The 26,844-nt window shown below is 37.1% G+C and overlaps 1 protein-coding gene across 3 annotated transcripts in view; it reads left to right on the forward strand.

Annotated features, from left to right (window-relative positions):
• The window catches only part of STRN (striatin), a 120,749-nt gene that overhangs the window by 54,863 nt on the left and 39,042 nt on the right, over nucleotides 1–26,844 (forward strand). For 2 of the 3 annotated variants that reach the window (XM_031008128.3, XM_031008129.3), the window contains exons 4-8: nucleotides 6,308–6,386; nucleotides 9,168–9,335; nucleotides 12,312–12,447; nucleotides 17,985–18,120; nucleotides 25,221–25,331. In XM_031008128.3, the coding sequence (XP_030863988.1) occupies nucleotides 6,308–6,386; nucleotides 9,168–9,335; nucleotides 12,312–12,447; nucleotides 17,985–18,120; nucleotides 25,221–25,331 (630 nt within the window). The remainder of the gene's footprint in view (nucleotides 1–6,307; nucleotides 6,387–9,167; nucleotides 9,336–12,311; nucleotides 12,448–17,984; nucleotides 18,121–25,220; nucleotides 25,332–26,844) is intronic. The other variant, XM_055377716.2, reaches the window with a different exon arrangement.

A 26,844-nucleotide genomic window follows, 5' to 3' on the forward strand; every position in this document is an offset into this window, starting at 1 on the left:
AATGGTAAACAGGAAGACTAACTTTCTAGGGAATAGTAGGATCGAGAAAAGCTAAGGGTCCAGTTGAGGTGTGTGATCATGAGTGTATGTAGAGGCACTAGGCTGCACATTTGGTAGCCTGGGTAAAGTAAAAGAGAATGCAGATAGTTAATAGTTGAATTCACGGAGAGAAAAAGGGACAAAAAAATTTGACAAAGGAAATGATTGAAGTGATAAGCCATGAACTAAAACTACAGAGGGAAGGAAGTGAAGACACAAGGAGGCTGGCTAATGGGTGAATTAAAAGTAAGGGGGTAGATTCTGGTCTAGAGCAGGTCAGCAAACTTTTTCTGTAAAGGGCCGGATAGTAAATATTTTGGGTTTTGCAGGCTGTTTGTTGCAGCTACTCAACTTTGCCACTGTAACATGCAAGCATTCATAGAAGGTACATAAATGAATGGATGTGTCTGCACTATAAAAACAGGTGGTAGGCTGGGTTTGACATGCAGGCAGTAGTGTGCTGGCCCCTGGCTAGAGGTCCCAGCTAAATTAAAGAACTAGCAAATTTAGGGAAAAAAGAAAGAAAAAAGAACTAATGAATTGGGAGTAATTGAGCCTGACGGGTCTGCTCAGAGAATCAGTTTGCATCTATCATAGTTCTTCATGATGATAAGACCTAAGATATGACAGCTAGAGAGGGTGGTGGCTGTGGAGAGGCAGAAGTGGATCTCCTACATGCATATTGATTTCACTCAAGATGATGTAGAAGTTTGGTGGCAGAAACATGTGAGCCAGATTTGGAGGGTTATCTTGGGATGTATAGATGATGGTGATAAGGACTAGGTGGTGGCAGAAAGGGTATATTCAAATAGCATAACCATTAAAGAAGCAGGGATTTTTTTTTCCATTCTTTGTTCTTTTATCTATTTACCATATTTTCCTAAAACTGATAACCAGACATTTTCTGAAACATTTTTCACAAAAATTTACTTTTCCTTTCTAATTTTTTTTTGTCCCACTTCCAGACCTTCATATTTCTACTTTAGGAGAATATTATCTCAGGCTATGTTAAAATGTATTTATTTTTGATATTTCAGTCTCTCCTATTTAATATTAGAAGCCAGGTAGTTATTTAAAGTTGAATGTATCCAGTGTGATAAATTCTGTCTTTTAATTGAGAAATTTAGACCATTTGCACTTATGATTATTGATATGGTTAGGTTAATGCTACTACCTTTGTAATTCATTTTGTTCAGTCTGTTCTTGTTTCTTTTCCTTCTTTTTCAGGCTTCTTTTGAATTATCAAATATTTTTTATGATTCAATTTTATTTCTTTTGCTGACTTATTAGCAGTAATTCTTAGTAATTGCTTTAGGGCTTACAAGGCACATCTTTAACTTATTACAGTCTGTCTTCAAGTGATAATACACCACTTCATGGATAGTACAATAACCTTATAATAGTGTACTTCCGTTTCTCCTCTTCCCAGTCTTTGTGCTATTGTTGTCATGTATTTTACTTCTATGTATGTGATAAACCACACACTCCATTGTTGTTTTTTTCCAGCAGTCTTTTGTCTTTTAAAGATATTTAAATAATAATATGAAAAAAAATTCCCAATACTCATTATTCCTTTGTGTAGATCTGTGTTTCCATATTATTTTCCTTCAACCTTAAAGTCTTCCGCTCACGTATCTTGTAATATGGAATGCTAGTAATGAATTTTTGCAGCTTATGTATGTCTGAAAAAGTCTTTTTTTTTTTTTTTTTTGAGACGAAGTCTCGCTCTTGTCCCCCAGGCTGGAGTGTGACGGCACGATCTCGGCTCACTGCAACCTCCGCCTCCCAGGTTCAAGCGATTCTCCTGCCTCAGCCCCCCGAGTAGCTGGGATTACAGGCGCCAGCCACCACACCTGGATAATTTTTGTATTTTTAGTAGAAATGGGGTTTTACCATGTTGGCCAGGCTGGTCTAGAACTCCTGACCTCAGGTGATCTGCCCACCTTGGCCTCCCAAAGTGCTGGGATTACAGGCGTGAGCCACTGCACCCGGCCTGAAAAAGTCTTTATTTTGCTCATAGGCATTATTTCTGATGAGATATCTCCTGTTGCCCTTATTTTTGTTCCTCTGTGTATAATGTGACCTTTTTCTCTGGCTGCTTTTAAGATTTTCTCTTTATCATTGGTTCTAAATGATTTTATTATGATATGCCCTGGTGTAGTTAGCCCTCTCTACATATTTCTTATGCTTGGGATTTATTGAGTTTCTTGGATCTATGGGTTTATAGTTTTCATGGAATTTGGCACTTTTCAGCCATTATTTCTTCAGATACTGTTTTTGTTCCTCCCTGTGCTATGATCTGGAAACTCTCTCTAGGTGGTGTCTGGGATAATCATGAGGCTTACCTGTTTGCTTCCCCCTTCTCTCGGTTATTACTGTCCTTTGTTGCGTGATGTCCAGTGTTTTGAAAACCATTGTTTCGTCTGTTTTGTTTTATAGTTGGTTCAGCAGGACGGTAAATCTAGTGTCTGTTACCCTAATTTGACAGGAAATAGCAGTCAAATACTTTCGATATTACCGAGAAATTCAGCTATTATCTATATTAAAATCCTCACTTTTATATAATGTCACTTTTTGAACTTGACAAGGCAAGAATGAATGTGATAGTTAATGACTGCTTACTAACCATGGAAAGAACTGCGAGCTTAGCCTGAATAAGGAAATATAAGAGCTATTTGACTTTGGGTTTCTTTTTTTAACCTGATTTTTTTTTTTTTTTGAGATGAAGTCTCTAGCTCTGTTGCCCAGGCTGCAGTGCAGTGGTGCAATCTCGATTCACTGCAACCTTCGCCTCCTTGGTTCAAATGATTCTCCTGTCTCAGCCTCCCTAGTAGCTGGGATTACAGGCATGCGCCACCTTGCCCAGCTATTTTTTTTTTCTGGGGTGTTTGGGGGTGGGGATAGAGGCTTGCTCTGTCACCCAGGCTGGAGTGTAGTGATGTGATCTTGGCTCACTGCAACCTCTGCCTCCCAGGTTCGTGTGATTCTCCTGCCTCAGCCTCCTGAGTAGTTGGGATTACAGGCACGAGCCACCGCACCCAGCCTCCAACTAACTTTTGTATTTTTAGTAGAGATGAAGTTTCACCATATTGGCCAGGCTGGTCTCAAACTCCTGGGTTTGAGTGATCCGCCCACCACGGCCTCCCAAAGTGCTGGTATTACAGGCATGAGCCACTGCGGCCCAGCCATAACCTCAGATGTTACTTAGAGGGTCAGATTTTATCTCAGTGTAAGAATACACTTTTTTTTAAGAGGATAGGGTACATTCTTATTTGATTCTTATTAAGATATAATTTACATATCATAAAAGTTACCCTTTTTAGTGTTTTCACAAATCTCTCCCTCCGTACGCTAATCCCCTGGCAACCAGTAGTCTGTTTTCCATTTCTGTAGTTTTGCCTTTTCTAGAAAGTCATATGAATTCCAGAATCTTACAGATTGTAGCCTTTCGATTCTGGCTTATTCACTTAGAATAATGCATTTGAGATTTATGTATGTTTGTATCAGTAATTCATTCCTTGTTCTTCTTGAGTAGTATTCCATTGATTTGCTGTATCACACTTTTTTGTAATATCACTGGCTGCCAAAATAGGCAGAAGTAGTTGAGTATATTTGAGGATGGCATAGAAAGGATTTAGCACTATTCTGATGAGAGATTTAATGACCTCAGAACTTCATTTAACATCTGAAGTCTTGAAATGGCAATGTAAATGTTTTTACTTGGCAAGTACAGGTTATTCACTTGACTTAAGAAGGGGGTATATTGGAACATACTATGTTACCTGCACAGATCCTGAATTTGCGGTCAGTGGAAACAAGATGTATTTGTTTTCCCTTAGTTTGGGGACAGCGTTTTTGCTCCCTTCTTTTTTTATTTTTTATTTTTTTTAATTTATTTTCTCTTTGAAATTATCACAAAGTAATTAGCTTCTTTTTGGAGTTAATTTAATTCCCCTTATTTTCTACCTGCCTTTCCAGTCTGTTTCTTTGGTATATCACAGAACTAAGCCTAGTTATTTTGGAGTTCTTTTAGAAGAAAAACAAACTTGGAAGATTTAATGCTTATTTTTATTCATGTATTTCTCTAATTTCTTATTGTAGTGATAGCATGTGAAGGAAAATGCTGGTGCTCTGGAGTGAAACAGAAATTCAACACTTACAATTGTGTTTCTAACTAAAAAACCTGAAAATTGCCTTCCAAAACTCAAGCTTTCTTATCTTTAAAATGAGGCTAAGTACCTATCTTTGAGGTTGTAAGGAATAAAAGAGATAATGTATGTGTTTTTAACACAGCATGTAGTAAATACTTAATTTCTTTCTTTTTTTTTTTTTTGAGACAGAGTCTTGCTCTGTCACCCACGCTGGAGTGCAGTGGCATCATCTCGGCTCACTGCAACCTCCGCCTCCCAGGTTCAAGCGATTCTTCTGCCTCAGCCTCCTGAGTAGCTGGGAAACAGGCATGTGCCACCACGCCTGGCTAAGGTTTTGTATTTTTAGTAGAGACAGGATTTCACCGCGTTAGCCAGGCTGGTGTCTGTCTCCTGACCTTGTGATCCGCCCACCTTGGCCTCCCAAAGTGCTGGGATTACAGGTGTGAGCCACTGTGCCTGGCCCGTAAATACTTAATTTCAAATGTCACCAAATAAATTTTTCCAGTCCCTATTGTATCTCCACTTGAATAAGATCCTATAAAGATCAGCAGTTTTTTAGAGTTTGATCAAGGGCTGAGGAAAGTATGCACTTTTTTTGTACTGTTAATGTAGAACCATAGTATAGCTTGGAGATTGTACAGTCCAGACTTACCATAGGGAAAGCTCTTTTTATTTTACCACCTTCTAAAAAGGATTCTGGTTTTACCTAATGATGAATTTAAGCTTTAAAATGTTTAGGAGGTTTTCATTCAAAAAATGTCATTAAAAGAATACTTGAGGTTTTTTTTTTTGTTTGTTTGTTTTTTTTTGTTTTTTGAGATGGAGTTTTGCTCTGTTGCCCACACTGGAGTGCAATGGCGCAATCATCTCGGCTCACTGCAACCTCCGCTTCTTGGGTTCAAGGGGTTGTCCTGCCTCAGCCTCCCGAGTAGTTGGGATTATAGGCACCCACCACCACTAATTTTTGTATTTTTAGTAGATATGGGGTTTTTTGCCATGTTGGTCAGGCTGGTCTCAAACTCCTGACCTCAGGTGATCCGCCCGCCTCGGCCTCCCAAGGTGCTGGGATTACAGGTGTGAGTCACCACACCTGGCCTACCTGAAGTTTTTAAATGTAATAGCTAATGAAGGAAACAGGTTTGGATTGAGGTTGTTATATATCTGCTCTTTACCAAATTGGCTTTTCTACCATCATTCCTCAGTATTTTGTTCTAGTTCTTTTTTTAAAAAAATTATTTATTTGTTACTTATTCATTCATTCATTCATTGTTTTGAGACAGAGCCTCCCTCTGTTGCCTAGGCTGGAGTACAGTGGCACGATCACAGCTCACTGCAGCCTCGTCTTCCCGGGCTAAGGTGATTCTCCCTCCTAAGCCTCCCTAGTAGCTGGGACCACAGCTGCGTGCCACTATACCCAGATAATTTTTTTTGTAGAGACAGGGTTTACTCCATGTTGCCCAGGCTGGTCTCAAACTCCTGGGTTCTAGAGATCCACCTGCCTTGGCCTCCCAAATTGCTGGGATTATAGGCGTGAGCCACCATGCCCAGTTATTATTTATTTTTAATTTTTAATTTCTGTGGGTACATAGTAGGTGTATATATTTATGGGGTACATGAGATGTTTTGATAGAGGCATGCAATGTGTACTAGTCACATCATGGAAAATGGGGTATCCATGCCCTCAAGCATTTATCCTTTGTGTTACAAATAATCCAGTTATACTCTTAGTTATTTTTAAATGTTCAATTATTATTATTATTGGCTTGTTCTAGTTCTGATGTGCTACTTTATAATACTTTTATTTGGCTCTCATTGTGTGACTTGATTGGATAAGTCCTTGTTCTGGAGAAAAATTCTCAGTCTAGTTAAAGACAGGTAAAATGTATTTATTTTAGTTCTGCTACTCTTAGGGAAATCCAGTAGCAATAATTTATATTAGAGTTTTGTTATAGAAATTACAGTTAAAAAACAGAACTTACATTATCCTAACACATACCTTACAGTTGCAGTTTTACATATTCTTAATCTTATAAATGTTTATTGGACGTTATTAATGAATTAAGATGCCCTCTAATATGTAAAACAAGTCAGTTTTATTATGACTTAATGTTTTCTAGATGAAGGTAATGAAACAGAAGTGCAGCCACAACAAAACAGCCAGTTAATGTGGAAACAAGGTCGACAACTACTCAGACAGTAAGTGTCTCATGGTCAAACTTATAAATGGCTGAAGACAAGAAACAGTTTTATGAAGTTATTTTTACTGTGTATTTTCAAGTCAGATGAATATTTTACCTCACATGGATGCTGTGAAAAAGCTTAATTGAATTACTGTTCCTTTTTCATATTAAATACTTTTTCTGTGTGGTAGAACTTACGTAGTTAAAAGAATTTTATAACTTTAAAGTTATTCTTTTCATTGCATATTTTATGTATGAATATATAACATTTTAATATATGTGCAATTGGCCAGGCGCAGTAGCTCACACCTGTAATCCCAGCACTTTGGGAGGTCAAGGTGGATGGATCACTTGAAGTCAGGAGTTTGAGACCAGCCTCACCAACATGGTGAAACTCCATCTCTACTAAAAACACAAAATTAGCCGGGCGTGGTGGCACATGCCTGTAATCCCAGCTTCTTGGGAGGCTGAGGCAGGAGAATTGCTTGAACCCGGGAGGTGGAGTTTGCAGTGAGCCGAGATCGCGCCATTGCACTCCAGCCTGGGCAACAGGAGTGAAACTTCATCTCAAAAAAAAAAAAAAGTGCAATTGGTGTTTACATGCAATTTTGTTACGTTTTAAAACTTTTAAATAATTGGAGAACTTTTTGAATTCTCCAAATTTGCAAATATTGTCTAACATATATTTCATTCATTCATTCATTCAGTCAGTCATTCATTTGAGATGGAGTCTCGCTCTGTCGCTCAGGCTGGAGTCCAGTGGCACAATCTTGGCTTACAGCAACTGCTGCCTCCTGGGCTCAAGTGATTCTCTTGCGTCAGCCTCCCGGGTAGCTGGGACTACAGGTGTGTGCCTCTATGCCTGTCTAATTTTTTTGTATTTTTGTAGAGATGGGGTTTTGCCATGTTGGCCAGGCTGATCTCGAACTCCTGACTTCGGGTGATCTCCCCACCTCGGCCTCCCAAAGTGCTGGGATTACAGGTGTGAGCCATCATGCCCGGTTAACTTTCTTCCATAAAATATTAATATGTATTTGAGACAATAAAGAGTAAACAAAGATGGGTTGAGGTTCTGATATCAAGAGGTAGACTAGACTCACCAGCTCAGTGCCTGGTTCTTGAATACCACCTTTGAAACTCATATTCAGATTTGTGCCTCAGTAAAATGAAATGTACTACCTGGTTTTTTGGAGGTTGATTGTAAGTTATTTAAACCCAAGGTTTCCAAAGTGGATGTATAGCAGCTATTACTTTTGACTACGGAAAGAGAATCTTAAAATGTCTTTGCATATGTATTTTTTAATCTAGATAGTTAAAAGAAAATGAGATATTTTCTGATATTTAATAAGTAAATTTTTACTAATGCCCACACTTTGATCTTAAATATGACTTATACATCTTCCTTTTTAAAATAGATGTGTTCTTAGAATGTTAATCTTTTTTTTAAACAAAAAAGGGTTTCATAATGAGCTATCCAAGAGATATTTTCAAAAACTTCAAAGGACCCATAATCTACTCTTCTGAGTAAAGGTGTCATTTTATCAATGAATGAGGAAGTAACTGTTGAGTAAAACCAGCTTTTCTATGGCAAGAGCAGTTTTGAAACAGGTATTTGTAATGTGATTTTGTTGCCAAAGTGAGGTATGTCTGAAATATTATTTGTTAAAAATGGAAAAATATAACATCTTTGAAGCCGTTTTCAAGAACTTTAAATTTAGGAAAGTTGGGAATTTATTATCCAAATTTTAATCGAGACCTTTCTATAAATATTGGATGGGATTGAAAAATGAGCATCTTGATTTGGTAAGATACACTTACTCCCTTTGATCACATATATTTCTGAGATAACTCTTTCAGCTATAATAACTAAGACCAAATCTTGTTAATAAACTGAACTTAAACTGGTTATCTCGTCAACCTTTGTTTTCTTCTTTCATCCAGTAGACTCGGTGCCTACTTATAAGTTAATGTCTGATGTTTGTCTGTCGTTTTTATTAATGGCATTTACCTTTTTCATGGTCCTCCCACTGCCACTTTTGGTCTGTTCTGGTCAACTTTGGTGTTAGTAGGTATTGAGTCCTTTCTATATGCCAGGTACAATATTAGGTGTGTCTGTTTTAAAGGATAGAAAACTGAGGTTCAGGAGAATTAAAGTTATGCAAGTAAGTGGCAGAAAAAGGACCCAGATCTAGCTCTCAATACAAAGCCTTTGCTCTTTTTTTGTGTTGCTGCCTTTCAGTAATGTACACACACATGTGTACACACACCCCCTACATTCTACAATTTAATTGCAGTCTATTTTTATTTTAAAGTTGTCCCAGGATAGAAGCTTCAATTCTGTAGAGTGACTCGAGAAATAACTACCTTGTGTGTAATGAAGGAGACGATATATGCTAGGAACATTCTGTCTAGATCACAAACCATTGATCCATGACAAATTTTAAAAAACTACTGGAATAACTATTATAAAATACTGATTTGGTAGTCTAGCTCCAATCCAGCCTAAAGAAAAGAATGTGCTATTAGATATATTAAAGACCAGCTTCTTCTTATGGTAAATGTAATGAATGGTGTATTGTATATTCTCCCATTTTTCTCAGTGACTGTAGAGGCTGGTACTGCAAGAGACAGCTCCATCTGCAGCTGGAAGATTATTTATTAACAAGTCTTACTAGCATAGTACTGTACTGTTAAGTCTTATGCAGGCAGTGAGTTTAAATAAATACTTTTATTTACATATTAAATTATAGAATACTGATTCCAGTATGACTGAACTCTAAGGATTCTCTTCACACAGGTATCTACAGGAGGTGGGTTATACAGATACTATTCTAGATGTGAAATCTAAACGAGTGCGAGCTTTGTTGGGCTTTTCAAGTGATGTCACGGACAGGGAAGATGACAAAAATCAGGACTCAGTTGTAAATGGCACAGAGGCTGAAGTTAAAGAGACAGCAATGATTGCGTAAGTATTTTGTCTGGAAAGTGTTTTAGCTATTATTAGTTCTTATTAAATAGTTTTGGTTTTATGGACATTACTTGTACTTTTAGGTAGTGACATAGAAATAATTTAATTATAACTTAATAAAAATTCTAACATTTTATTTGGTTAGAAGGTAACAAGGATTGGAGTTATTTATGACTATTTTAATTCAAGAATATTATTTGTGATATTTATTTAATACAGATATTTAATAGATTTTAGTATATTGACTTAATCACTAAATAAAACTTCAGAAAAGATTTTATTTGGAAATTCAGTACAAATCTGTAAGAATGACGTTTCATGATTGGTGATCCAGAAATCATAAAAATACCTCAAATTCTGTAGAAGTAACACTGTTTTTTAACCACTTTTGTTTATCTATTAATGTTGTAATTTATCTTTGATATAAAATATCTATTTTAAGTAGCTATTTTGAAGTGACAGCGTAAGTATGAACAATTCAGTAGCTATTTGAAATATTTTGTTTTCCATTTTGGATTATGTATCATACAGTTATATATGATTCTACTTAAAATAAGCATAAACAGTTCAATAAAGAGATTCTTATCTATTGGGAAAAAATTTCCGTGATTGTTAATTGAATAAAAAGCCAAAAATTCTGTGAATGTTTAAGTATGACTTTTATTTTGACACTTGTTTAGGAAGGAAGAATGGTTTTAATTGAACTCTATAAATTTTCTAGCAAGAAGATAGTTCCTGCTATTTGGAATATAAATTAAAATTATGGGATTAGGTAAAGGTTCACTGTAGGACTTTTATAAACAAAGTTCCTTGGAGCCTTAAAATGTATTCATTAATAATTAAGAATACATTTCCAACTTTGTAGGCTGCATTAAAAACATACATTAACTTATATTTGTAAATGTAAGGCATGTTATTTCTCTGTATAGACATAGACTGTGTGGACATCATCTTTAGTTCTGTTTTTATGTTCTGGGTTTAATGTAAGTCATCAAGTTAACTTAGATAGTATAAATGGTTTTTTTTTTTGTTTGTTTTTTTTTTTTTTTTTTTTTTTTTTTTTTTTTTTTTTTTTTTTTTTTTTTGAGATGAAGTCTCGCTCTGTCACCCAGGCTGGAGTGCAGTGGCGCCATCTCAGCTCACTGCAAACTGCCTCCCGGGTTCACGCCATTCTCCTGCCTCAGCCTCCCGAGTAGCTGAGACTACAGGCGCGTGCCACCGCACCCAGCTAATTTTTTGTATTTTTAGTAGAGATGGGGTTTCACCATGTTGGCCAGGATGGTCTCCATCTCTTGACCTCATGATCCACCTGCCTTGGCCTCCCGAAGTACTGGGATTACAGGCATGAGCCACCACGCCTGACCAATAGTATAAATGTTTTTAAGAACTATAATGCATACTTTAATAACCTTCAGTAAAGACTTTGAGGGAAGACCACTCTTGTGTGTTCTGGCCTTGATTTGTCTTTTAAGAATGACAAAGATACTGTTGCTAATCTGTCCGATTTCAGTAGGGATAAAGAGTTAGGGGAGGGTGATACCAAACACAAAGCTGTAAGTAGATTTGAAATTTAAGATAGATCTCTTTTGAAAATTTTGTCCATAGTAGTTTCTACATTTTTTCTTTTTTTTTTCAGGAAAATGCTCTCTGTCTAAAAGATTACCTAATGAACTGGAGATAAATCTTTCTGTTCTGGCCATTGGAATCTTTACTAAATTTATTTATTTATTTATTTATTTAGAGACAGAGTCTCACTCTGTCACCTGGGCTGGAGTGCAGTGGCATCATCTCAGCTCACTGCAACCTCTGCCTCCCGGGTTCAAGCGATTCTCCTGCCTAAGCCTCCCAAGTAGCTGAGACTACAGGCATGCACCACTACACCCAGCTAATTTTTGTATTTTTAGTAGAGATGGAGTTTCACCATGTTGGTTGGCCAGGATGGTCTCAATCTCTTGACCTCGTGATCCGCCTGCCTCAGCCTCCCAAAGTGCTGGGATTACAGGTGTGAACCACTGCGTCCAGCCAGCCTTTACTAAATTTATTTTGAGGGAACTAAATTCAAGTCATATATTTGAAAATTCAACTGTTTCTAAGAGATTAATGGCTTATTAATCAACAGGGTTGAGTCTAGTAGCAATGTTAATTTGGCTAGTGTATTGCTGTTAGTAACTTTGTGTACACATTTTCTCTTTTACTTTAGCTGTTAAGCAGAAATACAAGATTGCATCAGAGAAAAATGACATACTTGTTATTTTCTTAGTTGTGTAAACTTATGTAAGAGGTCAAAGGGAGAGTTGTAGAGAGAATAAGAGTAGAGAAAAACGGCGGTAGAGATAATAAAAATATTTTTAAAATGAAATACATTAAGTTTGGTGTAAGGATCAAAATAATAATAAATCAGGAAGGGGAGTTTTTTACATTAGATTACCACTAATCTAAATAGATACGAGTGGCTCACGCCTATAATCCCAGCACCTTGGGAGGCTGAGGCTGAGGCGGGCGAATCACTTGGGCTCAGGAATTAGAGGCCAGTTTGGGCAACATAGTGGAACCCCATCTCTACTCAAAATACAAAAATTAGCAGGGCGTGGTGGCTCACTCCTGTAATCCCAGCTGCCTGGGAGGCTGAAACTGGAGAATTGCATGAACTGGGAGGCGGAGACTGGAGTGAGTTAGATCATGCTACTGCACTCTACCATGGGTGACAGAGCCCGGAGACTTTGTCTCCAGGTAGATAGGTAGGTAGGTAGGCAGGCAAGTAGATAGATAGGATTACAAAGTACTTAAAGAGTATCCACTTCCTGTATTGCTTTTTAAATTTGTGAGAGTGTAATTGATAAGAATCAATGTAGATAATGTGATTTGGGATTTATAGTTACCATATAAACAGAAGTTGATGCAACATATCATGGGTTACTTCTTATGTCAAAGTTAAAAAGATTAACTAAGCAGGATATACATGTTTTACACCAGAAAATCTGAGTTAACAGATTCTGCCTCCGTGCTGGATAATTTCAAATTCCTTGAAAGTGCAGCTGCAGATTTCAGTGATGAAGATGAAGATGATGATGTTGATGGAAGAGAGAAAAGCGTCATTGATGCTTCAACAGTGAGTTAGATAACTCATACAATATAAATATTTTTAGGGACTATAATACATACTGTATAATGCGTAAAAGAATCCATGTTCTTTAATCTTAACCCCTAGCTTTTTCTTTTTCATGAATTTGGAGACATTTATGAGAGTTTATAATATTGATTTCAAGTTGAGAATATTTTTAATATAGTAGCTTTCTCTTGAAATTCCTCACTGTTTGACTTTTTGTTCATTCATTGAACAGGACAACTTTTCTATGGGGCAGATGAATATAGTAAATATTGTGTGTTATAACAATGCAGGGTTATTGGTTGTTACAAGAGAATAGAATTGACAGACACATCATGGTGCCTGATGGCAGCTAGCATCAGCTCTAATATATGCAGTTTTTGTCTCTTGTCAGGATTGTTTTGGTAGGCAAACATTCAGAACTCTTCCGTTAGAGTTCTTCAAAATTGTTTAGGGTTCTTCTCAAGTTTTGTTCAGATGTTTATAAGCTTATTGACTTTCCCATGGCAGTTTCTTGGAATCAGAGATGTCTCGAAGTAGCCACTTCTTTCTCTTCCCTTCTCCATTTTCTTCTCTTCTTCCCTCTTTCTCCCTTTTCCTCTCTCTTCGCTTTTCTCCCCTCTTCCCCTTCTCCCTTCTCTCTCTCCATCCTTCTTCCTCCTACTCCTTTTCCTTCTTTTTAAAGTAAGATATGAGGACATGTTTCACTTTGTCTAGGAAAATGTTTGCATTTTCTCTTTCACATTAATTTATGAATAGAGAGGAGGAAAGTAAAGTAATATAAAGCAGATTGGACCTCTAACTAAAAGACTTGGGTTTAAGCTCCAGTTCTGCCACTATTTGTGTTTCTTAATGCTTCAGGCTTAGTTTTTTCATTTGTAAAATGAGGATTGTTATAAATAGCCATCTTAACCTTGGAGGATTTTGTGAGGAACAAAGAGACACTATGTGCGAAAATGATCTGTTTAACTATAAAGTGCTTTCTAAGTGTAACCTCTGTGTGTTTTATGCCTTCTGCTTCTCGGGCTCCATCAGAGACTCAAATTATTACTACCAGATTATTGTTTTCCATCACGACTATTCAATAGTACTCTACTGGTAAAGCCCTGCCATGGAAATTATTTGAAATTCAAGTAGTAACTTCCAATTTTTCTTATCCAAACAAGTAGTAATAGCATGTGTCTTAATTTACCATAGTAAAAGGAAAAGCCTAAATTTCTATGACACTTTTTCTGTGTCCTGATCATCTGGAAATTGTGTAGTCCCTGTGATTTCTGTGGGATGCTGGCATTGAGATATTATTTTTCCATCAAAATACTTTATTCATAGCTCAGTATTAAATAATGCCTTGAATCATGATGCTATGTTTCTGTTAGTGATATCAATTTAAATATTTAAAATATTTATAAACTAATTATTAAAACTGTTACATATGATCTTACTAGAAATTCCTAAACCATAGACTGTTGTCTTTTTAAGTAAACAACATAATAAATATACTGTCTTCTAATTAGTGCAGATCATAGCAGTTCTGTGCTGCGTGCAGTGGCTTGTGCCTGTAACCCCAGCTACTCAGGAGGCTGAAGTGGGAGGATCACTTGAGGCCAGGAGTTTGGGACCAGCCTAGGCAACATAGCAAGACCCCATATCTAAAAAAAAAATTTTTTTTTTAATTAGCTATGTGTGATGGCACACACCTGTAGTTCCAACTGCATGGGAGGCTGAGGAAGGAGGATCGCTTGAGCCCAGGAATTTGATGTTGCAGTGAGCCATGATCATGCTATTGCACTCAAAAATTTTTTTAGTTTTGGCTGGGTACGGTGGCTCACACCTGTAATCCCAGCACTTTGGGAGGCCGAGACGGATGGATCACTAGGTCAGGAGATCAAGACCATCCTGGCTAACGTGGTGAAACCCTGTCTCTACTAAAAATCCAAAAATAATTAGCTGGGTATGGTGGCGAGTGCCTGTAGTCCCAGCTACTCGGGAGGCTGAGGCAGGAGAATGGCGTGAACCCAGGAGGCAGAGCTTGCAGTGAGCTGAGATTGCGCCACTGCACTCCAGCCTGGGTGACAGAGCGAGACTGTCTCAAAAAAAAAAAAAAAAAATTTTTTTTTTTTTAGTTTTTTTTGGAAAAAAATATTTCTAAGCAAATCACTGGTTTTAACAGTTTTGCTTATTTTTTACACTATATTACATTAATTTTCACAGCTACACTCAAATAGCTATATGCCAAAAAGGACTTTAACAACCTAATTCTGTGTAGCAGTGAATAAGCATAACTTACTGCATTCTATAGGAAAAGCTGAAAGTTATCCTATTAAAATGTCAAGTAGAACAAGTTTTAAAAATGTTATTTTATTTTATTTTTCTTTTTTTTTGAGATGGAGTTTCACTCTTGTTGCCCAGGCTGGAGTGCAGTGGTGCAATCTCAGCTGACTGCAACCTCCGCCTCCTGGGTTCAAGCAATTCTCCTGTGTCAGCCTCCCGAGTAGCTGGGATTACAAGCATGCACCACCACACCCGGCTGATGTTGTATTTTTAGTAGAGACAGGGTTTCTCCATGTTGGTCAGGCTGGTCTCGAACTCCTGACCTCAGGCGATCCGCCTGCCTTGGCCTCCCAAAGTGCAGGGATTACGGGTGTGAGTCACTGCACTTGGCCCTTATTTTTCTTTGCCATCATTATTATCAGTATTCTCGTCATCACCAGTTAAGTGTAATAACAACCCTGAGATTATACATGCATGTAAAAAGTGATCAGTTTCAAACTGTGTGAAGCCTAACTTCTGCAGCAGCATTTAGTCTCCACATTCAGGAACTTTAGGAGGAAAAAGAATGGAACTAAGAGCTATTAACTATTTTTTTTAGCCACAGTATAAAGAATCCCACGTCCCTTTGTGTCATGGCCCTCCTAATGGTTTTCGAAGTGACAGTTTATTCATTTTTCTAATCTACTTAGGCATCCTGTGCAACCCATAACTTCTTTGGTTTTCTCTTAATTTCCTAAATTGATTTATAAGCTCATTGAAGGTAGAAGTGGAGTGGAACCTTCTATGTCAGGAAGAAAAGTAATACATGCTTATTATTACAAACTCTACCTCTTCCGATTCTAATCCTGTTCTCCAGTGGTAAACACAATTCATTTTTCTTCTGTACCCAAACATTAAAAGCAGAGGACTTTTGGTTTATTTATTTAAAGTGAGATACTTAGTAAATAGTAATCTGCAATGACAGTAATAAATGTCATTTATCTTTATTCTTTGTAAGGTTATACTGAGGTGATGAGACTAGAAACAAGTTTTTCCCCCCAAGAGTTGCTTTTATTACTTAATACCTAATATTTAATGTTGAAAATATATTCATACTTGGAATTTGAGGTTCCACATGCTTCTTATGGATTTTGCCTGCTCTTTTTGTCAGGCAGTGAGAACAAGGACTCTGTAAGATGTTGGTGGTGGTCCCTCTGAATTACAGCTGGCAACTCATCAGAGTCTAGAAGATGGAGGGATTAAGCCTCTAGGGTAAAAGAAGGTAGATTAGGCAATATATTTATATGTGGAACTCTGAGAATTGGGGTGTCCTGTTGGCATAACTCTTCAGATAACACCTGTTTTTTTTCTTTTTTTTTTTTTTTTTTGAGATGGAGTCTCGCACTGTCACCCAGGCTGGGGCGCAGTGGCGTGATGTCAGCTCACTGCAAGGTCAGCCTCCTGGGTTCACGCCATTCTCCTGCCTCAGCCTCCCGAGTAGCTGGGACTACAGGTGCCCACCACCATGCCTGGCTAATTTTTTTTTTTTTTTTATTTTTTTATTTTTAGTAGAGACGGGGTTTTTACCATGTTAGGCAGGATGGTCTCCACCTCCTGACCTCGTGATCCACCCATCTTGGCCTCCCAAAGTGCTGGGAGTACAGGCGTGAGCCACCGTACCTGGCCCAGATACACCTTTCTACCTTAGTCTGGCTACCTAGGGAAAATTAGAATAGATTATTAGAATATGGTTTGTATTTATAAAAGAATACACATTCAGCACGGGTTTTCTGTTCCCAGTCTGCCACACTGATCTTGCTTTTTTTGTTTGTTTGTCTAATAGATTTGCTAGATGGTAGATTGGGAGGTGCTGTAAGCATAGAAGTATTTCTTGATTTTAGGAAAATATCCCAAACAGTTAAACAAATTATTCTAGCATCATTAAATAATCCTTTGATTTCTCCTATCCAATTGTGTTTTTTTTTTTTTTTTTTTTTAAGATGGAGTCTTGCTCTGTCGCCCAGGCTGGAGTGCAGTGGCGTGATCTTGGCTCACTGCAAGCTCCGCCTCCCAGGTTCACGCCATTCTTCTGCCTCAGCCTCCCGAGTAGCTAGGACTACAGGTGCCTGCCACCATGCCTGGCTAATTTTTTGTCTTTTTAGTAGAGACAGGGTTTCACCGTGTTAGCCAGGATGGTCTCGATCTTCTGACCTCTTGATCCACCCACCTCGGCCTCCCAAAGTGCTGGGATTACAGGCATGAGCCACCGGGCCTGGCCACTCCTATACAGTTTTTATATGTACCAGGACAGTTAAGGCTAGATAGGAGTTGTTTATGATGCCACCTTTGTTCTGTTGGTAGTGGCTTCTTGGAGTGCTGTACTGAGAAGGATTTCTGAGGCTGTATCTTGTTTTTGAAGAAGAATGCTGTGATTGATGAATGATACCAATTAACAGCATGGGAACAGGGCCATACAAGTCACGTGTTTGTCATCTTTGGGGTCTACTTCTCAACTCTCTAGTCTATCCTATTGGTCTGTCTATAAAACTTTTATAATTTTAAGCCACTCACAATAGCCCAGCGATAACATTGGATCCTATCATGTTATTTCTGTTTTGCATGAAGTGAGGAAGCTGAAGTCTAGAGAAACTGAGATATTGAAATCTTATTCAAAGAAAATGCAAACCTAGCATCCTAATTTCTTTAGGCCCATGTTGGTAAAGGTGACTGAGATGGAGACAGTTCATAAAGAGCTTAGGCATGTAGATCACAAAAATTGTCCCTGCATGTATTCAGCTTAAGTTTTAGCCCTTCAATTGGATTTGTGATTCCAGAGTTATTTCTAAATATAGAAAAATGAACCATAGCAACCTTTACCAATTTGTTGTTAAATCTAAGTTAGATGCACTCTGAAAGATCAACATTTTAGGGAAAAAAATAAATACATGGAGAGCTACTAGAGAAAACTGATGCAAGGTTAGGACAGTAGAAATAATTATGGGAACCTTGTAAATCATATATCTGTCATTTCAGTACATGTCTTATATTTCAGTATGTGGTTCCGTTAGTTTACTTAAAACAAGCCATAATACCATTGAGCAAAGTTTAAATTACTGCTTTAAAATTTATAATGTACACCTTTTTTAAAACTATGTGATTTTCACTGAGTTAGGTAGTACAGTTATTTAACACAACAAAGGTATACTTTCTGAAGAAAATAATTGAATTTTCTTATTCAGTGGTAAAGGGAAACTATCTCCTTTATTTAATTTAGCATGTTTTTTCATTAGATTGTTAGGAAAAAAGCATTGCCTGACAGCGGTGAAGATCGAGATACAAAAGAAGCTCTAAAGGAGTTTGACTTCTTGGTTACATCAGAGGAAGGAGACAATGAATCTAGAAGTGCAGGCGATGGAACAGACTGGGGTAAGGAAGCATACTGGATCCAACCAGAGATGTTAAGTAAATAAAAGAAATTAATATTTTACCAGGAGGGCAACATCTTAACTATAATGTTGAAATATTGAGCATTCTGTGAACTTATTACTACTAGCACCCTTTATCCAGGTGAATGTGTGTGTATGTTTAAGGAACATTGTATAACTACCTCATTTAAAAAGAAAAAAAAACAACAACAATACAGTATGAAAAGAATTTGAATTACTATATAGAATATTCTCTGTTTTCTGTTTAGACAGTGGAACTTGCAAATCTAGATTTTTGTGGAAATTGATTATGAGACTTTAGTTGGAGGATTTTTGGAGATCTCATTGCTGACATCTTACATGCAAAAAGAAGTATGAGTTAAAAGATTGTAGTCAGTCATTTATCGTAGTTTAAGATTTGACAGTTCGTAAAAGGCATAGAATTTTTCTTCTTAATGTTCTAAAAAATCAAATATTTTAAACATCTAATAAGAGTTAAAACAAGTATTTTGGGGAAAATCCGTCTCATAAAAAAAAGGTCATTTAATTTTTCCTGTAAAAATGTCATGCATAAATCATTAAAAGTACTCTTAGGGTTTTTTTTTTTGCTATTGAAAGCAGTGCCATACTGAAATTACATTTTTAATTGTCTGTAACATATATAAAGAAATCTTACTTAGAGTTGTATATTGACTTTTTATACAGGCATTAAGGCTTATAGCCAGGACTGAGTTGCAGCAGCAGGATCTGCTATGTTTATGCTTTATTACTGGCACCTGAAAGTTTTTATTGTTTTTCTTTCTAGCTCAGCAGTATATTTACTTTTTTTTTTTCATACCGAGTCTCACTCTGTCACCCGGGCTGGAGTGCAGTGGCTTTTTGATACCGAGTCTCACTCTGTCACCCAGGCTTGAGTGCAGTGGCGTGATCCTGGCTCACTGCAACTTCCAGTTCCCGGGTTCAAGCAACTCTCATGCCTCAGCCTCCTGAGTAGCTGGGACTACAGGTGTGCGCCACCAGGCCTGGCTAATTTTTGTATTTTTAGTAGTAACAGGGTTTCACCATGTTGGCCAGGCTGGTCTCGAATTCCTGACATCAGGTGATCTGCCCGCCTCGGCCTTCCAAGGTGCTGGGATATCAAGCATGAGCCACTGCTCCCAGCCTTGTATTTACTTTTTTAAAGTTAGGTTTTATATTATGTTCTTCCCAGAAGAGGATAGGGATCTGTTGGTTTGGGTCCAGCCTTTCATGATGTTTGAACTTGAATTCTCTATATGAATTTTAAAATTATTTCTTCATGTTGTGTGAATAACTGAAGATTAGATTTTAGTTTCATATATATGTAAATAATTTGCAGCTAATTGTTATCTTTTCAATATTGAGTGTTCTTCTCAATAAGAAAGATACATGTCCCAAATTATACAGATTACCCTATTTATAAATAGTGTTTTATTGTTTTTTGTTTGTTTTTTTCTTTTTCAACTTTCAGTTTTGGGAGTACATTTGCAGGTTTGTTACTTGGGTATATTGCGTGATGATGCAGTTCAGGGTATAAATGATACTGTCACCCATGTACTGAGCATAGTACCCTTACTTATCAGTTGGTTTTTCAGCCCTTACTGCCCTCCCTGCCTCCTGCCTCTAGTAGTCCCAGGTGTCTTTGTTGCCATCTTTATGTCCCTAAGTGCCTACTATTTAGCTCCCAGTTATAAGTGAGAACATGTAGTATTTGGTTTTCTGTTTCTATATTAATTTACTTAGGATAAATACAGATTCTAATATACCTTCAAGAACTAGAACACAGCCTATAAGACTGGAACACAGGTATTAATTCTGTCTAAATGTTACTTAGTGTGTTTTACTTAAAATGAAGAACTTTTTTTACATTTTTAGTTACACACATTAGAAATACTAATTAAATCCCTATTTTTTTGGTATATTTCTTCTCTGAAGGAAAAATAAAAGAGTTCTAAAGCCAAAATGAAAAAAAGTAAGATACCTTTTCCTTCTGTCATTCATTTAAAAATTCTGTTGAACTTTTTTCTCCTTCATGATTGCTTGGTCATTATATGTAGTGACTGATAAGAAAACTCTCCTAGATAAGTTCAAGGAAAAGGTTTCCTAATGTTTTTAACAGACAAAAATAGATTTTTTGTAAACTTTTTTTCCATCTGAAACATTTTACAATAAAACTAATTTGTGCTTACCTCAAGGAAATGTTCTTCCTCTGTAAATATTGAACAATCCCAGTGGCACAAGGTCTACAAGAGATATTATGTTATGTTGCTAATTTTTCTGCCTTGCATTCAAAGTAGACTTCAACCCTGCCTTACTTATCAGAAACCATTATAATAAGGGCATTTGTTGAATCTTTTTTTTTTTTTTTTTTTTTGACAGAGTCTCACTCTGTCGCCCAGGCTAGAGTGCAGTGGTGCAATCTTGGCTCACTGAAATCTCCGCCTTCTGGATTCAAGCAGTTCCCCTGCATCAGCCTCCAGAGTAGCTGGGATTACAGGCACCTGCCACCACTCCCGGCTATTTTTTGTATTTTAGTAGAGACAGGGTTTCACCATGTTGGTCAGGCTGGTCTTGAACTCCTGACCTCAAATGATCTGCCTGCCTTGGCCTCCCAAAGCGCTGGGATTACAGGTATGAGCCACCAGGCCTGTCCCATTTGTTGAATCTTTTAATGACTCTTCTTGTTGAGGTGTTAAAGTAAGTTACTTAAGTAAGACTGTCTGTCTATCCCTGATGTGAAATTCGAAATCTGAAATGCTCCAAATTCTGAAACTTTTTGAGCACTGCCATGATATTTAAAGAAAATACGCATTGGAGCATTTTGGATTTTGGATTTTTGGATTGGGGGGTGCTGAACCAGTATAGTACAAATATTCCAAAATCCAAAATAATTTGAAATCCAAAATACTTCTAGTCCCAAGCATTTCGGGTAAGGGATAGTCACCTGTAGTGTATTATTTTGCTTTTATGTTGGAGCTTCCTATGAGAGGAAGAAACTGATTATACTTCTAAGTCCAGCTGACTTCTTCTTGCCCTTAGTGTTCAGTTGAAAATTACTTTCTAGAATGATTGGTAGGTTCATTTGCCCAAGAATCATTAAAAAATAGTTTTCTGGGCCAGGCGCAGTGGCTCACGCCTGTAATCCCAGCACTTTGGGAGGCCGAGGCGGGTGGATCACCTGAGGTCAGGAGTTTGAGACTAGCCTGGCTAACCTGGTGAAACCCCATCTCTACTAAAAGTATGAAAATTAGCTGGGCATTGGGGCGGGTGCCTGAAATCCCAGCTACTCGGGAGGCTGAGGTAGGAGAATCACTTGAACCTGGGAGGCAGAGGTTGCAGTGAGCCAAGATGACGCCATTGCACTCCAGCCTGGGCGACAGAGCAAGACTCTGTCTCAAAAAAAAAAAAAAAAAAAAAAAGTTTTCTGGTGCAGTGATAATATTGACAATAGTAACTTTATAACCATAGCACACAATAAATTTTTCATATGCCTTTACTTTTGCTGAAACCGTGTAAATTTGCCATTACCTTCAGGGACTCTGTCATGGTACCAATGGCACTTCTTTTCCTTTTTTTGTAGTAAATAAAAGATACTTATTTAGTCATTGAAGAATACAGTGGGTACCTAGTGACTGGCTTTTCTTTCAAGAAAACAAGTCTGGAAACCAAGGAGATGTTAAAGTGAAACAGGCCTTTATTCTGTCTTATTCCCTACTGAGCTTGTGTATCAAGTTACTCATATTTTAGGCAAGTCCACCAACATAGCTGCATCTACTGTGCCACACTGAGGTCTTTCTCTGAGGAATCACACATCTGCATAGATAATAGTTGGTCATTTTAATTGTGAATCATATTGCAAGGGTACCGGAGATTGGTTTTTCTCCGAGGACAGCTGCACTGTTCCTTGTGTAACTTCCTTTACTTTAACGTATGAGTCATAGCTCAGTGTATTATATGATACATGTGTGTACATTTTACCTAGCCTATTATATGAGTCACATGCTTGACTGTTCTCACAACTGAGTTGTCTCCTTCTTTAGTAGTGTGCTGGATAGTTCTGTTAGTGAGCATGAGTAAATGGAATCTTTCGGTTTCCTGGAGGTTTCTTTACCAGTAGTTTGACCTGTATGTTTTAGGATTTTATAATTCAGATTCAAAGGGTTCATTTTTAACAAATTAACAAAACTAGGTTGCAAATCTTGTCTAATTGAGTGAACATTTAAACCATTTTAAGGGTTCTCTCCATCTGTCTTCTACTCTACTCCCCCGCCCCCCCCCCCCCCCCCAAAAAAAAGAGGAATGTGCTTAGGTTGAGAATCTGGTTAGATTCTGGCAAGCAAAAAGATTTTACCATACATCTTCCATGATTGCTATTGTTTTTATGAGTCTAGTAAGATTATAAGGCTACATTTTAACTTCAAAAACCTGAAGACATTCTGGGGACCCAAAAGCCATCTAGTTTAATTTATTATTAAGACCTGATTGATGAAAATTAACATTTTTAATTGTTATGTCTTTCTGGGAAAATAAAGAATGTTTCTCCTATTGATAGCTTATAGTTAAGTATATAAAAATGTTTTTTAAAATGATTTTTAATAGTATTATATTCAGAGGCCCAGGAAACAGTTTTCTAAACTGGATTGAAACTCAAATTATTAAAAACAGATTTCTGTTTATTATGATTCACTTTGGTTTACTCGGATCATTCATTCAACAAATATTGATCAAGTGCTTTCTATTTGCTGGGTTTTCTAGGTGAAGAGACTTATTCTTCTGGTGCTTACATTCAACTAAGAGGATATAGTATGTCAGAAGGTGATAAATGCTATGGAAAGTAGAAAAAGTACAGAGTAAGGGAGATAGAGAGAGCTGGGGTCAGTGTGAGGTAGAGAAGGCAGGTTACAGTTCAAAATAGAGTGGTTAGCTGGGTGCAGTGGCTCATACCTGTAATCCCAGCACTTTGGGAGGCTGAGGTGGGAAGACTGCTTGAGCCCAGGAGTTTGAGACCAGCCTGGGCAACATAGTGAGACCTCATCTCTACAAAAAATTTTTTAAAAATTAGCCGGGCATGGTGGTACACACCTGTTGTCCCAGCTACTTGCGGGGCAGAGGTGGGAGGATCGCTTCAGCCCAGGAGGTCAAGGCTGCAGTGAGTTGAGATTGTGACAGTGCACCCCAGCTGGTTTGATAGAATGAGATTCTGCCTCAAAAATAAATGGATAAGTAAATAAATACACGCGCGCGTGCGCGCGCACGCACACACACACACACACACATAAATTAAAAACCCATGAAATACAGTGGCCATGATAAGCCCCATTGAGAAGATAACTACTGAGTAAAAGACGTGATGAGGGAATTGGCCATCTGGGGAAGAAGTGTTCAGGAAGAAGAAAGCCAGCGCAAATGCCTTAAGATAGTAGCAGCATCCCTGGCATGCCTGAGAAATTTAAGGGAGCCAGAGTGGCTAGAGCAGAGTGATTCTGGGGAGAATGTAGTAAGAAATGACCAGATCATGTTGGGCCATGTAGACCAGTGGTGAGATGGGGAGCCATGGGAGGGATTTGAGCAAGAAGGGTGACACGATCTTTTATTTTAAACCATCTCTGGCTGCTACATTGAGAATAGACTACACAGGGAAACCAGTGTTGATAATAGACTTGGGGAAGGGGGAACAATTATTGCAGTAATCCTAGCAAGAGATCATAGTGATCAGAGTAGTAGTAGATGTGCTGAGAAGCCAGATTCTGAATATTCGTGAAGGTAGAGAAAATAGTTTTCCCTGATATATTTAATGTGGAGTGGGAAAGAATGGGTTTTGCTCTGAACAAGTGCACGTATGGAATTGTCATCAAATAAGGTGGGGAACCCTTTGGATGGAACAGATTGGATGGGGAGAGAGGTTGGGTGTTTGGTTTTGTATGTTTGCTTGGAGGTATCTGTTAGACTTCCTAATGGAAATGTAGAATGAACAGTTGGATGTATCAGTCTTGGGTTCAAGCTAGCATTCTGAGTTAACATTTACATAGCATTATATAGTATTTACATTGTTTTATAGTAAATATAAATACATAACATAGTCTTTAAATTTTCTTCTCTTGAAATAGTGACAATTGATTATTGATTTTCTTTACTACTAGAAACTCAGTTTCCTGTTTTAAGAATTTATAAACTAACATCATTTAAGTTGTAAATTTTAAATGAAGGTTGATTAATAAATTTTAACAAATGCTATGTATTAAGTCTGTAAAATAAAAATTATCACTTACTAATGAACACATGGCAAAAATATAAAATTCTTTAAAAGATCATTGGCGTTTATTTTGTACAATCCCTAAATAATAATTTTCTCTCATCACATAAATTAATACAAAGTCTTTTTGTGTTAGTCCTAGAGGAATTCCGAAAACGAGAAGTTCTGTTTTTTGTTGTGTTTTTTTTTTTTTTGAGACAGAGTTTTGCTCTTGTTGCCCAGGCGGGAGTGCAATGGCACAATCTCGGCTCATTGCAACCTCCGCCTCCCGGGTTCAGGCGAGTCTCCTGCCTCAGCCTCCCACGTAGCTGGGATTACAGGCATGAGGTACCATGCCTGGCTAATTTTGTATTTATTTATTTATTTATTTATTTATTTATTTATTTATTTATTTTACTAGAAATGGGGTTTCACCTGTTGGTCAGGCTGGTCTTGAACTCCTGACCTCATGTGATCCACCCGCCTCAGCCTCCTAAAGTGCTGGAATTATAGGCGTGAGCCACCCCACCTGGCCGAGAAGTTCTTGATTGTAAAGTGTTTGGGCTTAATTTACTAAAAATCACTAAAATCTTCCGTGTGTGTGTGTGTGTGTGTGTGTGTGTGTGTGTGTGTGTCTTTCAAGAGAAACTGATTCTAGGAAATTGCACTGATCATTTCTTCTTAGTGATTATATTTTTTTGTGTGACTTATATATATAAAATGAATAAACTGACTTTTTTTAAGTTAGTGATACTATAAAGAAAGTGGTTGTTATGTCATTCAGACATACTGACTCAGAGTGTTCAATATTTTATTGAAAAAGGCTGTTTCATTTGTTTCACTCTGTTTAGAAAAGGAAGACCAGTGTCTCATGCCTGAAGCCTGGAATGTGGACCAGGGAGTAATTACCAAACTCAAGGAACAATACAAAAAGGAGAGAAAGGGGAAAAAGGGGGTGAAGAGTAAGTGGAAAACATTGTATCTGTAAATCATAAATCTTGCCTCTTTACATCCCCCAGTTTTTTTTTTCAATGTTTTCCTAAAACTACTTACTCTTTTTCATTTCTGCTCCTGACCTCTTTCCTTTTCACCTGCTCTCAGGGGTTGAAATTAAATGATTAGCTATTTAATTATGAAGTTAAAAGAAAACAACCCACACGTACTTATGGAATCATGTATACTATATCCCAATAATAGATCCAGAGCCTCATGAGTGTTGGGCTATGTATTCAAACACAGTGATAATTTGATTTTTAAAAGTACCTGTGCTTAATTATAACAATGTTTTTCTTTTTCAGTGACAATTTATAACTCATTTAGTGTGACCCTCTGGCAATCCACCAAAATTATTGCTTATAATTTTAGACATTGGTGATAGAAAGTTAATTTCTACCCCTGAATATTCTATGTGTTCATAACATGCAGTTCATTTGCTCATACCACTATATGCTATACAGGGCACAGAGTCAAATATATAACTTCTAAAAATATTTATTTTCTATTTAAACATTTTTGGCCAATTTTACTTATAACATTATTACCAATGACCTTTTTTCCTTTTTAATAATGTGCCACATCAAAAACAAAATCCAAAAGGAAATTTCTAGCCCTGTGAATCATATATGTTTAATTATTTCATTATGCAAATTGTTTAGCAATGGATCTAGTTAAGAATGTAAAATGGAAATACAAAACCTTGCAAAACCATTCCTGAAAACAGTCTTAAATCATCTTCTTAGGGGAACAAGCCTAAATTACCTCCTTGTGTTTCTACCCTCATTGACAATATGGGCCTCCCTTTTATGGTAATAGGAATTTGATTATTTGAGATGTTAAGGTAGTATAAAGTGAGATTAAAATCTAACTTAGTGAGAAATGTATTTTAAAGTTGCGAAAGACTGGAAAGGTAAGCTTTTTCTTTTTCTCTCTCTGTAGTGATGCTAAAGCTTATTAAAGACCAGTCATTCCTGTTAGGACATTCTTTTAAACTTTATTACTTAAAAGCATTTAAACCTTTATTTAAAATATTTTAGAAATTACAAGCGTTTAGCTTGATTTGATAAAAAGTCAGTGTCTGTTATTGATGTTAAACCATTACATAATGAGAGATGATGTTGTAATGCTATCTCAATATAGATTAAATCAGAATGAGAAAGATTAATATTAAAACATAAGCTCATGTCATACCTTTTCACCAAATATACTTACTGATAGACAATTTAATCTTAACAAGCATAGGGAGATGATTTGTCTTGGCTTTTGAGAGTCATGACAAAAAACCAGTTAAACTGAAATTTTGAGGAAAATTTGAATGTCATATGTGAGAAATAATTTCCAGATTAACTTAATGTTGATATATTTCTTTAGGTCATTATGCTACAAAAATGAATGTCTTGAAATACAAAAGATCCTTTAGTTGGAAAGGTAACCAGGACTTAGGCACAATCCATCTACTTTTCCATTGATTATTCAGTT

Source organism: Gorilla gorilla, chromosome 12, assembly GCF_029281585.2.
Source record: "Gorilla gorilla gorilla isolate KB3781 chromosome 12, NHGRI_mGorGor1-v2.1_pri, whole genome shotgun sequence".
NCBI lineage: Eukaryota > Metazoa > Chordata > Mammalia > Primates > Hominidae > Gorilla > Gorilla gorilla.